Source organism: Carassius carassius, chromosome 4 (genome assembly GCF_963082965.1).
Source record: "Carassius carassius chromosome 4, fCarCar2.1, whole genome shotgun sequence".
Taxonomy (NCBI): Eukaryota; Metazoa; Chordata; class Actinopteri; order Cypriniformes; family Cyprinidae; genus Carassius; species Carassius carassius.
In genome coordinates, this window is record NC_081758.1 from 6,391,213 (window position 1) to 6,408,061 (window position 16,849).

The 16,849-nt window shown below is 37.9% G+C and overlaps 1 protein-coding gene across 1 annotated transcript; it reads right to left on the reverse strand.

Moving 5' to 3' along the window:
• Positions 1–6,022: 6,022 nt before the first annotated feature.
• tbx3a (T-box transcription factor 3a) lies at positions 6,023–13,095 on the reverse strand. Its single transcript, XM_059545675.1, has 7 exons — positions 11,844–13,095; positions 10,831–11,098; positions 10,301–10,447; positions 9,144–9,220; positions 8,792–8,949; positions 7,685–8,310; positions 6,023–6,644 (listed from the first exon to the last, which is right to left on the reverse strand). The coding sequence occupies exons 1-7, from the start codon at positions 12,233–12,235 to the stop codon at positions 6,225–6,227; spliced, it is 2,088 nt and encodes a 695-aa protein (XP_059401658.1). The 5' UTR covers positions 12,236–13,095; the 3' UTR covers positions 6,023–6,224.
• Between the last annotated feature and the right edge of the window lie 3,754 nt (positions 13,096–16,849).

Consider the following 16,849-nt stretch of genomic DNA (forward strand, 5'->3'; position numbering starts at 1 on the left):
GTACAGTAATTCCACACTTGGCTGCTGACAGTTGAACTGGGAGAAATGGTCAAAAGGCCAAAAGGAGGACCCGATGATTTCATAAAGGTGGTGGAAAGTTCATTCCAATAGAGGAAATTATTATTATTTTGATACGGTAAGATTGCGTATACGAACTGTAACCGCAGCTGCTGCTCTTACATACAGAGGAGCTGGCAGAGTAAAGTAAACTCATTGTCATGTTCAAGAAACCTGTCTGTGATGATTTGAGGTTTGTGACATGGTGCATTATCCTGCTGGAAGTAGCCATCAGAAGATGGGTGCACTGTAGTCATAAAGGGATGGACATGGTCAGTAACAATACTCAGGTAGGCTGTGGTGTTTAAACGATGCTCAATTGGTACCAAGGGGCCCAAAGTGTTCCAAGAAAATATCCCCCACACCATTACACCACCACCACCATCCTGAACCCTTGAGACAAGGCAGGATGGATCCATGCTTTCATGTTCTTTACACCAGATTCTGACCCTACCATCTGAATGTCACAGCAGAAATCGAGACTCATCAGACCAGGCAACATTTTTCCAATCTTCTATTGTCCATTTTTGGTGAACCTGTGCGAATTGTAGCCTCCGTTTCCTGTTCTTAGCTGACAGGCATGGCACCCGGTGTGGTCTTTTGCTGCTGTATTAATTAATTAGCAGAAGTTATTACTCCACCACATGCATGTGACGTCATTAACAACAACCCTAATTTGTTGAAGTAATGTGGTTCAAATGAAGAGATGCGACAAGATGCGACAAGATGCGACCGTGTTCGGGAAACATGACTGGTCATGATTGGCCAGTTAGTTTCCACAACAATGCACCATACTGTGGTGGTTAATCAGTGGGTTATGTCTTTGTACAGGAAACGCACCACAGGTTAGGTTCATAGAGTAAGCTACCACGGAAACTGACTCTGAGTATAAGTTACCTCTCTTTCAGAAATGAGCTTGACTTACCCTGCTTTCTCAGGTTTGACAAACCTCCCATTCTGAAACAGAAAACCCAGAGTTACCCTAATTTCAGGGTTAACATTCCTTTCTGAAACAGGCCCCTTGACTATTTATGTTGTTTTATGCGGCAGTTGTCTGTGAGGTAGCCTTCCTTGTTTTTTATTATTATTAAAGTTTTGTGTTATCTTTTCCGGATCCTGACTCCTTCTGATCTACAAACTTTGTTACAATTCACTTACTAAAAATTTTCAGATATGCATTTAGAAACTTAATCAGAATATGTCTCTTAAATATTTTAGAAATAGTACCACGTTGAGCAACTTGTTTGGAGTCAGCAAAACTATTGGAGAGTAGCCATAGCTCTCATATGAAGGAATTAACTGCAGTCTTCTGTTACAGGGGCCAGTTGCATAGCTACCATGTTAAGACTGTGTCTTAAGAACTAGTTTGACCAACTAGCACTTGATGAATTGTAATCAGTCTTACTTTTCTAATGCAAATAAGAGCAATCTACCTTTTCATAACTGAATTTAAAAAGTAATGACCAGTCTTGAAAAAGAAAAAAATAGATGACTAACTTTTATGCAACCAGCCTCAGAGATGTTGGTGTCTTTTGATCACTTGCCGAATCAACTCTATGAGTTTATTACTGTAAATCTGAATGCCACATGAAAGATCAGACTTGCAATCTATCATCTACTGCTGGCTGGAGAATTATGAAGTGGAACTGTAGCATGTTTAGCCGTGAGCAGGGGTGGAGGTGTAAATATCACATGCTTTTATAGATATGAGCATATTCCCTGTGATGAGCGATATAGAGATGAGTCACTGGAGCGAGTATCTATGTGCCTGTGAACTTGTGTGTCATCTTTGGCAACTTGTTGGCTATTGAGTACAAAGTGTATGTTTGTGTAGCAGCCATGAACCTATTCCACATCTGGGTGTGGTGAAAGCGTAAATTTTAAAAGGATCATCAAAGAGATTTCTGCTGAAATATTTTGAGAAATGTCTATAGGTTTTTGTCCATACAGTGGAAGTCAGTTGGCTCCAAATGATGACAGAATTTTCTCTTTTGGTTGAACTAACCACTTAACAGCTATGAACAGTTGAACATAAGACTACCTTATACGCAAGTTGACGTTTCAATCTGCAGTTTAAAAGACACTTTAAAGCTGTTCGGTTGTTGAAAGGATTATGATTTGTTTTTAAATTGAACACCGGGAATAGCATTCTCTAATGAATTGCTAGATTGCATGACAGTGATGATTCATTGTGTGTGTCCATTTTTCTTTTTCCAAACATCTGTCTTTAATATAGTTAGGCAAGTATACATTTCTAACTTGTTCAAAGATCTAATAGTTATTTCGTATACTTTATGTAAAAAAGTGGTTTTTAAAAGTAATGCTTTACAATACTCCCTAAAAAGTAATTATTTTACAGGTTACTAAAAGTAACTCTTTAGTTAAGTAAACTGCCCTAGGCTTGATTGTTTGTTTTTAATATAAAAGTACTATTTTGGTCATTAGTAATTATATACTTAAATGATTTTGCATTTCACTGTTTTTGTTCATTTTGAGGAATACTGAGTCTGTTTTTGTGCAAGTGAGATGATTAAATGCATGTTCACATTTAGTCTAGAACTTCAGTAACATCATGTTCAATAATACCTCTGCACTGCACCGATTTCTTTCAACGTGGGGACAGGAGAGCTGGCATTCAAATCAACGGCGTTACTTATAATATATATATATATATATATATATATCAGATTCACTACAGTATATATCCGTCTCTGGGAATTAAAGTGGAAGTGGTGGTTCTCATAACCTTCAGATCACCAGTGGATGGCGCTTTAATAACGCCGATCAGCACCAGGTCGACCACAAAGATAGATCCGCATTTCAAAATGTTGTGCTATATCAATCTTTATAACAAATTCATTATAGCAAATGATGCTGGTAATGCGACGTAGAATATTTGCATTTTAAGCCTTATATTACCACAGAACGAATGATGTTGCAATCAAACCGTAATCAGACTCGGGTTCAGTGGGTTGGTTGGCTGAATATTTTGATGGAAGCTATTATAATTGGGAACCAACCAAATAAGAATCATTTGATAATTATTTCAAAGTCAAGTCCATATTCCGCTGAAAATAGCTTACCATTTTATGTTATCCATTTATCGTATTCTCACTTAATATTTAGGCTATTTACTTATTTTTATTTTATGTTATTGTCTTTTTCCAAATTGTGGTTGAATAATTCTTATTATTATGCATTCCAGCCTAATGATAATAATAAAAAAAAAAAAACGACTTAATTTCTTCTGCCAAACACAAAATAAGTTATTTTGAAAAGCGCTGGTCTAAAAACAATATTAGACTTATTTGACTTTCATTGTATAGAAAGACAAAAACCGAGACATATTTTGTGTTCCCAAGGAAAAAGAAATGCATTCTAATTAGCATTTTTTTGGTGAGCTATCCCTTCAAAACACTGTCCATGTCTGTTTATTTTATTTTTGACATAAAACACGGGATTTTTGCCTTTGACAGATTTCGACTATTGTTGTACCGTTTTGATAGTCAAACAGCAATATGGAAACCGCCCTGTTTAGGCTACCTAAAGATCCACTATGATTCTTAATTGTAAGATTATAATTATCTCAGTCTTTCGTGTCGCTCAGTACAGTAGGCCTATTAGTAGCTACACTAGTATTAGCCTATTTGCAAACCGACATCCTAATCTCCTTCACATAGCCTATAGCCTACTTATATATATATATATATATATATATATATATATATATATATATATATATATATATATAATACGTTATAATAGCCTACGCCCCCCCCCCGCCCCCAAAGCAAACACTGGCGAAAACATTTGTGTGTGTGAGTGTGTGTGTTTGTGTGTGTGTGTGTGTGTGTGTGCATGTTTATATGCATGAATGAAAATGACACTTTGCTCTTTGACTTGTTACTTTGTCCTGTGACCGCTGGGTGGCGACACGTTTGACTTTATCGACAACAGAACTCAGACGCTCCGTCGCCGCCGTGTAATAAACACTGACCTGATAACGAAGGCGCCAGATGAGCAATAGAAAGAGCAATTGCGATAGTTTACGTGGTGTTTACCACTGTTCTTCTGCGCCTATGCAGTTACTCATTAACCGTACTTTATACAAATAAAGATATACTCTTGATAAACTCTGACTCGAGGCTCCGCAGAGTGGGCAGTCAAGTTATTTTACATTGTTTCAGGTTCACGTCGGTCCACATAAACATGCACGACGGGCCTTACAAAGCTTTGTCATGGCTTAATGTACAGGGATGAATTCATTCTATGACTGCTCGAGATGTGGAAATAGCCTACCAGGGGTCTCCAAACTCGGTCTTTGAGGGCCGGTGTCCTGCAGAGGTTAGATCCAACCCTAACTAAACACACCTGAACCAGCACATTAAGGTCTTACTAGGCATACTAGAAACTTCCAGGCAGGTGTTGAGGCAAGTTGGAGCTAAACTCTGCAGGACACCGGCCCTCCAAGATCGAGTTTGGAGACCCCTGGCTAATACTTTCAATTTCCATACTTGCTCGGGGACATCTTTCATTATCGTAAAGTAGTTACCCACATCTAGAACATTTGAGTGAATGATTTATGAATCACTTCATTTAGATTATTACTTTATTTGGTTATACGCAATTTGTTTTTGTGCGTATTGTAATTGTTTAGTTCGAATTATCAGAGAAATAGAAAACAGATTTTAATTGTCTAATTCAGGTGGTCATGTTTTGACAATTTTCGTCATCAGATCCTAAATGAAGTAAGTCTGAACACATTGGGGGCACAATGGAAAATCTTTATTTCTTTAGCTTTTCTGCACTTTTTTGGCAGTTTAGGCTCATATGTCACAAAAAGTTAATTTAAACACACTTGGACTAAATTTGCTGTGAAAGAAAAGTATCATTACTTTAAAGCCATTGATGCATTGTGTTATCGCCTTTAATTTGTTTGAACCAAAGAACTTACACACAGTTAATCAAAATGATGGCACATTACCTCTTTTTATTTATTTTTTTTCTGCTAGAGAAACTAGCATTGTGGTATAACGGGGGAATCCAGAGTCTGGAGGACGCAAATGAGAACGTTATCAACAAGGAAAATGCTCACAAACTATTTTACACATATGTCAACAATAAATTAAGCTCCCACAAACAAACAAAAAATCTCAACTGTATTTACAAGCAATATTCATATGAAATAATTACATAAATATAATAATTATTTATATATATATATATATATATATATATATATATATATATATATATATATATATATATATATATATATATATATATATATATATATATATCGTTATTTACATTTCTATTTGTTATAACCATATGATCCATTCTGATCCATATGATCCCTTTTCCCAGATCAGTTCGAAGCTGTATTTAATAAGCAATTTTAGTACCGCGCCTGTTAACCTAGACAATCAAATGATTAATCAGTGGTCTGTGGACTCAAGTTTAGAAAAAATAAAAATAAAATAAGATAAATGTTTGACTAGACTGCCTTCCTCGTCAATATATATATATATATATATATATATATATATATATATATATACTTAAGTACTTTTTCTAGTGTGTGTGTGTGTGTATACTCCGTCACATTGCAAAATATTCTTAAAACTTTAGTGTAGATTTCGTTCTTGGTGAATTTGCGCTTCGAACAATACAGACTAAAAAAATTTACTCAAAACAGCAGTTTTGATTAAGTCTGGTCTTTGATATGCAATATGCCTCTGCTCTGGTAACTGATTTAATTCATTAATATGCTTTCAAACACATCCGCTAAAGACACATCAAATAAAGTAAGAAAATATTCAGAGTGTATATTAAATTAAATAAAGTCCGTCACCCTGACGTATAACATAAAGAGGAGCAGCAGCTTGATTCAGTCTCTGACATCCTGGCCAAACTATTCACTGTTCAATACGTCTATGGTATTCAAATAGTTGGGGGGAAACAATCAAAGTTACTGTTTTAATTTAACAAAAGAACAACATACATTTTACGTGTTTGTTTTTGTTTTACCAAAGTGCATTTTGAGTCTAAACTTTTTGTCCGATACAGGTCCGTATTGTAAACGGGTTAATCGTGGCACGCAACCTGTAGGTCTGTCAATGTCTTCATCGTTCCCGGTCCGGTCACCGTCAGTCACGCGCAGCACTCTATGGAGACACACTGCGCGCTCTTTCCGGTTTGGATTCAAGTCCACTGACAAGGCGCTGGATGCTCTGCAACTCGGTGCTGGAATCTTTCTCGGCGCAGGTTTTTGGTGAGAGTGATACTGAACCAGACGAGCGGCTGGTGACCTCAGAGTCCAGAGCAGCTGAAGTTGGACTCGTGGTCATTACTTCTCCCTTCAGATCGATGGCAGAGCTAGCCATGGGTGGGACAGCCGTTGTAAGCAAGGTGCTGTCGGGTACGTTCGGTAAAGTGTAAGGGCTGTACCTTAACCGGGGCCGCATCGCGTTTAGAAACGGATGACGATGGACCGAGGAAGAGGCGGCGGATGAAGCAGCTGCAGCGGCAGCCATATACGTGTAAGGATAGGGGAAGAGACCTCCAAAAGGAGACATAGCCAGACCCTACAGACAGACAGACAGACAGACAGACAGACAGACAAGACAGATATTTAGCAAAATTAACAAATGAGATATTTGTTTATCATTCACATGGTCCTCATTGTGCAGTGATGTAAACTGGCTTTAAGATCAACTCCTGGATTCATTCGTCAATGGCGACAAATAAGGGAATAAGGCTTATAAAAAATGCTATATATATATATATATATATATATATATATATATATATATAGCAGTGAAGGCCATGTCATAATTGCTTTAGTGCTTATGTAATCTTTATTTGATCCCGTTTTCCGTTTCATTTGACCTAATTTATTATTCACTACTTTTTCCTTGACACAAACACATAGCTACACAGGCATTTTTTTTAATCTTTATCTTAGAAAGATCTTGTGGCCTGTAGTAGGCTACCTATACTGTAAAATGTGATAACGTTCAATTGTTAACTTAAATATATATTTCTATCTGATTTAACTCGCAAAAGTTAGCTTTGTTGGTATTGTGTATTTAGACTGCAAATATGAATAAAAAAAATTATAAAATAATTTGAATGCTACCCTTTTTTAGGTTACCATTTTTTGCAGTATATAGCTTTATATATATATATATATATATATATATATATATATATATATATAGATAGATAGATAGATAGATAGATAGATAGATAGATAGATAGATAGATAATTATATATAATAATGACACTAGCAAAAATTGTCATTAAAAGCTTTCTTGTTTTTACAAATTAATTATGAATCTGCACACATCCGTCAAGAACAGCTTTATTGCTAATCTCGAGCAACAGTTGTCAGTTGTTCTATATTTGCTGACAATTTATGGACTCTGCAACAAAGACCATTAAACACTGCGAGAAATGCTACACCTCTTTTTTATTTTTTTTTATTTTTTTTTTTAGAGGTCTTAAATGTAGCTACAAAGTCACTAAAATAGCTAAGAGCGTCCACCAGCAGCATTCATAAAGGGTTAGGGCTAAAGCAATTTTGACATGGCCTTCACTGCAAATCTTTATTAAAAGGCTTACCTGCGACGCCAAGACATGCTGCTGTAGGTGGAAGGGCAGCGGTGCCCCCGTCAGGCTTTGCGAGGGTGATGGCATGCTGCTCGTGTCCATCGAGCTGACTCCTCCGGAGGAAACTGCTGCCAGTATGGGGCCCATCCCTGCGGCCATGTTTGAGAAAGCGCCTCCCATATTGAACTGACTGGGGTGTAAGAGAAACGGATGGGCACCACCCAAGTGATTGAAAAACTGCTGCCCAGCCAAACCCTGCGGAAATCCGAAATTGTGCAAGTGGTTTTGATTTAAGTGCGCAGCGCCATCTGTTTGGACAGTCAATGGCATGTAATTTTCTTTGCTCACTGTCCGGCAGTCGTCTGTTTTGGCCTGTTCCCGGCCCGGACTCTTGAGTTCCTCACCGGATCTAGTGGTGCTAGAGATGAGCGTGATGGGACTCTGCCGTGAGTCCGCTCGTACTTTTTCAGTTCTCCGGCCGACAGTCGAGTCACTTTCTCCGTACAGACTTTTGCTTAAACTCGCATCGTGATCCTTGGAGTCCTCAGTCGTAGTGGAAATTTTGCTCGAGTCTGGTCCCTCTTTCACGTTTCCATCTTTGTCTTCGTCATCGCTATCTTCATCACTGTCACAAAAATCTATAAGAAAAAATATTGTCAAGCAAAGGAGTTAAGGAACGTTCTGAGACCATTTACTGTTTAGCCTAATCAAGGGGATCCAACTGAAAGTTTATATTAGACACGTGTCACTTTTTATAAAAACAGACAGCAGCGCTACATGGATATCGTTTTAAAACAGCAAAATGCACATGCTCCTCGTGCACAAAAAAACAAACATAAATTAACAATAATTTCGTGCCATACAAACTTTTTTGGGCTTTGTTGCAACCGATTTTAATTTATATTAGCCTATCTTGATTAGTCTTGAAAATCTTTTGTCGTTTTTATAACGAAAACAAATTAGATAATGCTGCTCTCAAATGAACAGTCCATCACAAAATAATTTGTATATTATTACCCTGAGAAATATTTGGGCGATGCAATTGTGAAGGGTTGCTTTTTATTCGAATGCAAAGACCATATTTATCATATGGACACATGACTTCTCTGACTCACATACCTTTTAAGTTATTCTGTCCAACAGTTGAGACAGCAGGAGACGAAGCCTGGCGAAAACATTTGAAGGACGCTTGTTCGCCTGAGGAATCGTCTGACGTCCCGTTTTCTTTTTTCTGCTGCTCCTCATACGAACGCATCGATTGCAGAGCTAGCTGTTTTCTGTATTAAATAGTTGTTGAAGACAGGACTTGTTCATCTTGAGTTTTTAATTTATTTTATTTTTTTACGATCAAAATAAATTCGTGTAAAATGCATGGAAACTTGATTCTATAATATATAATCAGTGTCCTGAATTTGAGAATACCATGCATGCAGTAGCTACAGGGGAAAATAAGCAGTTCGTTCAGTCGTACCTTTTTTCGCGTCTCCCATTTCCAGTGTCACGAAATCCTTTTGCAAAAGGATTGTGATCGATTTTCAGCTGTGTAATCTGAAATGAAATAACATGCGAACAACATAACATGAATAAAGGTAACTGAAATCTTTTTCAGTTACATTAACCAATTCTTTGAATATCTGAATGCTTTTTTTATTTATTTAGTTTTTTTTCTTTTTTGCAGGTGACAATTATTTGCAGCCAATTGAAACATTCAAAACTCACTAAAGCTGTATGACTCACTACGATTATGATTATGTTATCATTTTATAGTTTAATGGGCTGGTCTATATGCTTGTACTGTATTAAAATACCCATATTACGCTTGCAGTGACTTGCCTCAAACTTTGGTATTTGTAGGAAATACGGGGGCATTTCCAGCTCATAAATATTGAGAACCTTTTTATATCTACAACCTCCTAACATGAATTCAGTCTCCCCACCCCGTCATCCCATAAGCATTTAGTTACATTTCAGCTGTTTTCCAATAAATTAACACACACACATACAGTTTTTCAGTCTCTTTTTCTCTTCCGTCCCTCCCTCTATGGCCAGTCCTCCCTACCTTCCTCCCTCCCTCTTCTCATTCTTTCACACACACACACACACACACACACACACACACACACACACACACACACACACACACACACACACACACACACGCACACGCACACACACACGCACACATACACACAGGTTATATTTCATTTATTTTAGAAGTTAAAATTTCAGAAGATCTTCAACAGTTTGTTCATGGAAACCCATGTGTGTGTGTGTGTGTGTGTGTGTGTGTGTGTGTGTGTGTGTGTGTGTGTGTGTGTCTGTGTGTGTGTGTGTGCGTGTCAAATTGGAGAAAGTGGCAGAATGAGGCAGTGGATGTTTTTCTGTATTACCAACGCTACTGTCCTGAATGCTTTGCAATATGATGTAGGCCTCACAGTGATACATCTAAGAATAAGTATATTATGGAAATGCAGTGCATAATATCTTTATTCAAGACAAAAGTACTGAAAGCACCAAACATTACTTGTCCTTTAAGGCTACAGTTTATATTAATATTTAGTGCAAAGTATTTAGCAGTATGGCAGGTTAACAGTTCAGTCAGATTTAACACACGAAGTTATAACCAACCTTATCGTTCTGGTAGGCAGTGACAGCAATGAAATCTGTCTCAGGGAACACGTAGGTCCTGAACGTGCTATATGGGAGTTTCAGTATGTCGTTGGCTCTCACAATGTGAAATCTTGGCTGGTATTTGTGCATTGAGTTTAGAATGGTCTGAAACATAAATAAGGACGAAGTTTTATAAAATATTGTTGATTTTCAGTAACATTTTTAAAAATGAGTTAAAAAAATCGTATTTATTAGGCACGCTTTCTCCATACATTTTGTTCACTAACAAGTCATAGCGTGCATTTTTCTCCCTGCTCGGACAGTATTTTTGTGCATGAACAGTTGCAATTAAATTCAAATTCAATCATTTCAGTACCAAAAAATTAATAAAATAAAATTCGTTGGACAAGTTTTAGAAATTGTCTGCAGAAATTCTATAGACATTTTGTAACGATGAGTACATAGATGCATGCAAGCACTGAACACGTATTTAAGCAACCATAATAATAATAATAATAATACATTTTAAAGACGTAGCTGGCACTTACAAATCCATGCTTGTCGGAGATGTTGTTTGTCAGTTTAAGTTTGTGAAAATTGACGACTTTAGACATCCATTGCTCGCCAGTGGCCGGACTGTCGGGGTGAATGTACATCCGTTTTGGCATTTCGGGGTCAGCCTTTCCTGCCACCATCCAGCGAGAGTTGTGAAATTTATACCTGCAGTCATCAGCCGCAACAATATCCATCAACAGAATATATTTGGCCTTTTTGTCCAAGCCCGTGCATCTGACTTTAAACGGAGGGAACATTCGCCTGCAGAGAAGATCCGAGATGAATTAGCAGTGTTTTATCGCTGTACAAACAACATGGACCTAAATCCTGCACAATTATTTTACTGGACGGCTGAATTTTACTTTCTAGAGAAACATTAATTGCAGACATCCAGTCATTCGAACCTGTTGTATGGAGAATTGGAGATGAAGCGCTAGGCCCAGCCATCAACCTTAACTTGTGTAATACCCCCAAATCTAAACGCAGCGCAACAATTGAACAATGCAGAACTGATTAACTTAACTTTACGGCAAAACTAAGTTACAAATCAAACCTTATTAATCTGACACCACTGAATGTAGTATTTCACTGTTTAAAATCAACTTCGGGGCAAAATGAATTGTGCAAGTCTCTACATTTATTTGTGATATTAAGTATAATAGGCTACTTGGTATTACATATGTTTGCATTTGCACTAAAATAAAACGATTATTATTATTATTATATTTGAACAACGACTGATTTAGATTCAGACATTTCTAGGCCTAGTTCAAGTTGGGTTGTATTTTATTCGTTGTTCAAAAAACATTTGCTCAAACAAATAAAAAAAAGCAGAATAAAAAATAAAAAGCAATACGCATGTACAGCTAGTTTGCGTGTATGTGCTCTTCTAAAGAAATCTGTGAGTCACTCAGAGCAATAAACCAATCAGAATTCCTGTTGGATAACAATTATAATCTCGGTTTCACTTATTTAATTTCGAAGCGCAGGCCATTTATTGAATTACCTCCCAGATTTGGTGATAACCATTTCTGTGCCGCGCTTGTGAAAAAGCTCCCAGAGTTCCTTGGCTTCGAGGTGAACTTTGGGGTCGTCTTCAACCTCCTCCTCGGGCTCTAGTGTCTTGAGAGGCCGGAGATGCGCGGTGGCGGCTTGGTGTCCCAGAGAGGAGAAGTGAAGGCCGGTCTCTGCTGCGCCCATCAGCTGCTCCATTATTGGTTTGCCCAGCGCCCCGGGCAGGGACAGGGAGCCGTTAGGTGGCAGCGCCAGGGCCGGGAAGAAGGGCGGCTGGTGTCCCAGCATTGCGCTCATGGCAAATTCCGGACCCCGGTGAGGTAAAAACGGGTGATATGCCATACTGGATCCTTGAATAACTGGATCTCTCATCGGGAAGCTCATTCAAGTCCAGATAGTAGATGCTGTGTTCCTTAAATCGAGCGTCTGGAGGTAGGATACAATCAGCTAAATGTCTGCGCCGGAGAAGTCCTTCACCAAGTCCAGCGTCTCTGCGACACCTCGGTGTGTGAGTCTCTCAGTTATTTCTCTAGCTGGATTCCAACAAAGTATCTAAAAGAGAAAGTGAGAAACGTCTATCCATTAATCTTACCGGTTGCTACTTTGTCTTTTGTCAGTGCGATATAAAATCGAGAAAATGAAAATAAATCAATGAAATTAAAGTCGACCGAGTCACTGTATGTCTGCTTGCGGCGTACGTCGGTGTCCTTTGGATTTCGTTAAAATAGACATTCCGGTATTAATGAGATCGTCCAGAGTCCTGCCAAAGAGATGTGTTGAAATATTTCGTTCCCTCGGAATAATTCCTCTGTCTTTACTTGTTGGAGGTATACACCTTCACACGCTCTCTCACACACTTTCTCTCTCGTCCTTTCACGCGCACACACATTTCAGCAGTTATGCGGAGAACAGGGTCGAGCACAGAGATATTCCCAGTGCTTCTGAACTCCATAGGCTTCAGCGGTGTGGATGTGTTGCATGTTTCGAGCAGCAGCCCTCTGTTGATTGGCTCTTTGACGCTTTCGGACCAATTGTGTTGCTTTGTAGGCGTGGTTTTAACAGGTCGGGTGGAGGGGAAAGACTTCAGACTTATAAAAAGGTGTTTGAGAACTCTATTGCTGCCGCGAAACAGCGTTGCGTCGCTCTCTGTTGTGTGAATATGTCAACATCATTAGGACACGCATCTGTCGGTCTGTGGGACCCAGAGAAGCTGAACTTCCAAGTCTCGTGCGCACAGCGTCACTGTTGGCCTCTTTTTTGCGCACAGAGGATCAAATAAATGCAGACGCGTATTTTACCTGAGAAATGCAACGAGAAACAGACAGGAGCGTAAAAAATATTTTTTTGGTGTTAGTTAAGAGATGCAAATCATTAATTTGGAGATCTTGCATTTGATCAACTTAAATTTTATGGGGCAAATAATCTTTGTTCTAGTAAAATGCTGTAATCGTATCCCATGTGTACAATTCTGCAGGTTTTTTTTTTTTTGGTTACCAAGCTGTCATATTGTGACTAGGACAATAGCGTAGGCCTACATATCTAACCATAGAGTGCTGCATCCTGTTGGCAGTCGGCGAGATTTTATATATAAAAAAAAATATATATATCAGGTTATGACTTTATATTCACGAATCTTTTTTCATTCACCCCCCTCCCCCACATATATCAAATACTAAAATAAATCAAATAGCCTACTTTCGACAAAAAAATATTAGAAATATAAATGTATCTTTTCGAATGTAATTCGATTACAAAAAAAAAACAAACAAACAAACAAAAAACATCTGTATTATGTGTATTATGAAAACAGGCTGTTGTTTTCACTCGATTATCAGTGCATTGCTCAATGTTCTCTTTCGAAATGCCGCAGACAGGTCGCATGTTACATTGTTGTGGCGATAAGTGCTCGCAGCTCACTGATCTGTCCTGTTTGTCAGTGTCTGTGCAGAAGCTGAACACTGGCGCCTGTCACAAAACTCTGGATTAATTCACACGTAAACAACAGAGGGTCGTGGACAGACAGCTGAGTTCAACAGTGCCTAAACACTGACTCAATTATCTAGCCAGCACGACAGATAATATGTTTGTTACATCTATCACCCTTCATCATTTGGCCAAATAGGCTACTACCGTGTGTTATCAAAATGAGGCATCTGTTCTGCGTAGGATTAAATTGGGTCTAATAAGCAATAACACAGTAATAAGCACCTTGGCTTTTTATAATGCACACTAACTATAAGCAAATATAATTAACAAATATCAATATCAAACGACAGGCTGTGAGATAATTAGTAATTTGGTCGCTATGCGTCAGTGTGTATTTTTGAGCCAGGTCTCATGAAAATGCGTTTTTACCAACGTAGCTACATTTTAAAAAACGTATTTTACCTTGGCGGATTGCTTATGCTGTTGATGAAAATAACTAACGCATTGAAATAACACGATGGCATGCAGACACATATGTCCTACTTACTCATAGTAATCAGTATGATTAGGGCTTTAACATAATTTCCTCTAGATATGAGTGCGTGGTCGAGTGTGAGACCCACAAGCGTAGTAATGCTAGACTTGTTTGTTAACTGCAAACAAATTTATTTGACTCTAAAATTGACAGTGTGTCCAAAATGATGCCATGCGCCAAACACTATTATCGCTGTACTCCCGACTGATGGACAGCTTGATCTGGCCGATTTCTCTGTTTTTGCCTGGGGATTATATATATATATATATATATATATATATATATATATATATATATATATAATCGGCCAGATCAAGCTGCACCAACACTATGTATACATCTCCAACTGATCCACAAGGAAGGGGGCAGAGTGCTACAGTGGTATCTTATCTTTGGCTACCAAGTTAATTAAAATGCAGCCTCTGGAGATCGGTCAGTATACTATGTAAAGTTGTACTGTATATGTTTCTCATGGATCACAAGAAAAAGCTGCAAGAGAGAGCAATGATAGATGCTTTAACAGTGCTGCTCCTCCTTTCTTTTTAATTTAAAACAAGAATATATACTGACTAATAGAGAAAATCAAAGACTCAATTAATTGAATCTGCATGTCAATCAGGGACTCGTGCACTTATTATTTTTGAGGGGCACGAGTCAAAATCTCCCATTATAATCATTGAAGCTATTTACACTGTGAAATACATATCTTACATCTTACACACAAATGCACTTTGTTGTTTCTGATGAGAGAATTAATTAGCCAGAGAGGAAAATTCAGTCAGTGATGTGCACAGTGAACAAAACTCAGCGTTTCAGCGATGACTCATCTGAAGGCCTCTGATTGGCCATTGCATTCATAAGCTCAACAGATATAAGCTCACGTGTGATTGGTTATAATGCGCAGTGCTGTAAAAACGCGCATGTCTCTGGTTCAACGCCAGCCATAACACACACAGACACACAGACACACACACACACACACACACACACAAAGATAGATGAGTGTTCCTGTGGTGAAGTGGTAGAGCATAGCCTTAGCGTCTGTTCGATTCCCAGGGAGCACACATACTGGTAAAAAATGTATAGCCTGAATCCACTGTAAGTGGCTTTGGATAAAAGTGTCTGATAATTGTATATATTAGTTTTCGGAAATGTTTGCCTGTTGGAAGCTGCATTCCAAATCCACTTGCACGTGCGAGATATTTGGGGATGTTTTTCTTGATTTAATCTGTCAACAAATCTATTGAGGTTCTAAGAGATGTAAGAGGCAAACTGTTCGTGGGAAAGCCTTCATGATCAGTCAACAAAAACAGATACTACTTGATCCAGTAGCTCCATAACGTGGTTTCCTAAATCTTGTAGGAATGTACATACCAGGCATACAAAATCCTTCACATTCTTCTGAGGTATTCAGCAATTTCCATTGACAGAGATTTCACTTAGAAGTTTTTTTATGGAATTGGCAGAAGTCTTTGCTTAGAATTTGATTGTGATGCAGTGGAACATATACTTTTTAAATCAGGCAGAGAACCTGTCATGGTTTTGTTGACCTTGAAATCATTAAAGTCTGACACTTTTATGGTCATCACAATGCAACACAGGTGGGAATATAATTTTATGGGATGGTTCATAACACTTGACTTCTGAATTTTGGCACCACATTCAACAAATTATTAACCTTTGCACAGAAGTACAAAGTGTCCATACAATTTCTATTAAAAAGATTTTAGGAAATCATAAGGGAGTTCCTCTAATCCTGGTGTGACTTTTAAAATGATTTTTAAAATACAAATATGTAGCTTCTCAGTAAATATGAGTTCACAAAAACTACATGCATCTTAATTATACAAGTATTAACAAGTTATGCGAAATTTCATTTAGATGAGATGATAAACAAAGGGATCCCTTAGTCTAAAGGGTTAGATCACAGAAGAGCTCCCTCCCCCTTGTGTTTGAACTGCAGGGTTTTCACTTTTGGATTTCTTTCCAGCACTGCTACGTTTTTATTTCATAAATGCTACAGAAATGTTGTGGTTTGGATGTTTTCATTTATTTTTGTTTTTGTTTTGGTCTAGTCCTTTAGAGCATATCCACATATATTTATCTGTATTTGATTTCTTGGTAACACTTTATAATAACTTTGATTAATAAATCATTAACAAACATTATATAATGCTTAATGGATCATTAGTTAAAATATATTCAAAGAGTTAGATCTACAAATCTACAAATGATTTTAACAGATGTTATAAAAAGATTAAAAGATCTTGTTACTGCACAACACTTCTGCTGATATTGAGGTGTGATATGGATAAAGTTAGGGACAGGTTTTGTGGTTTGAAAAAATCTATTTGTTTTCTCCCATAACACCCTATGTACTTGCTACATCATTAGAAGAATGGCATCTACGCTAATATTAGTCTGTTTCTCTCTTATTCCGAGGTCACCATAGCCCCCAGATCCAGTCTGGATCCAGATCAGAGTCTCACTGCAGTCACCCGGATCCAGTACGTATCCAGACCAGATGGTGGATCAGC

Excerpts from the sequence above, each read along its gene's own strand:
- tbx3a (XM_059545675.1), bottom strand. The coding sequence starts at position 12,235 with ATGAGCTTCCCGATGAGAGATCCAGTTATTCAAGGATCCAGTATGGCA. Across the intron at positions 11,099-11,843 it reads GTTATCACCAAATCTGGGAG|GCGAATGTTCCCTCCGTTTA; the intron begins GTAATTCAATAA and ends TCTTCTCTGCAG. Across the intron at positions 10,448-10,830 it reads TCTCCGACAAGCATGGATTT|ACCATTCTAAACTCAATGCA; the intron begins GTAAGTGCCAGC and ends TTTATGTTTCAG.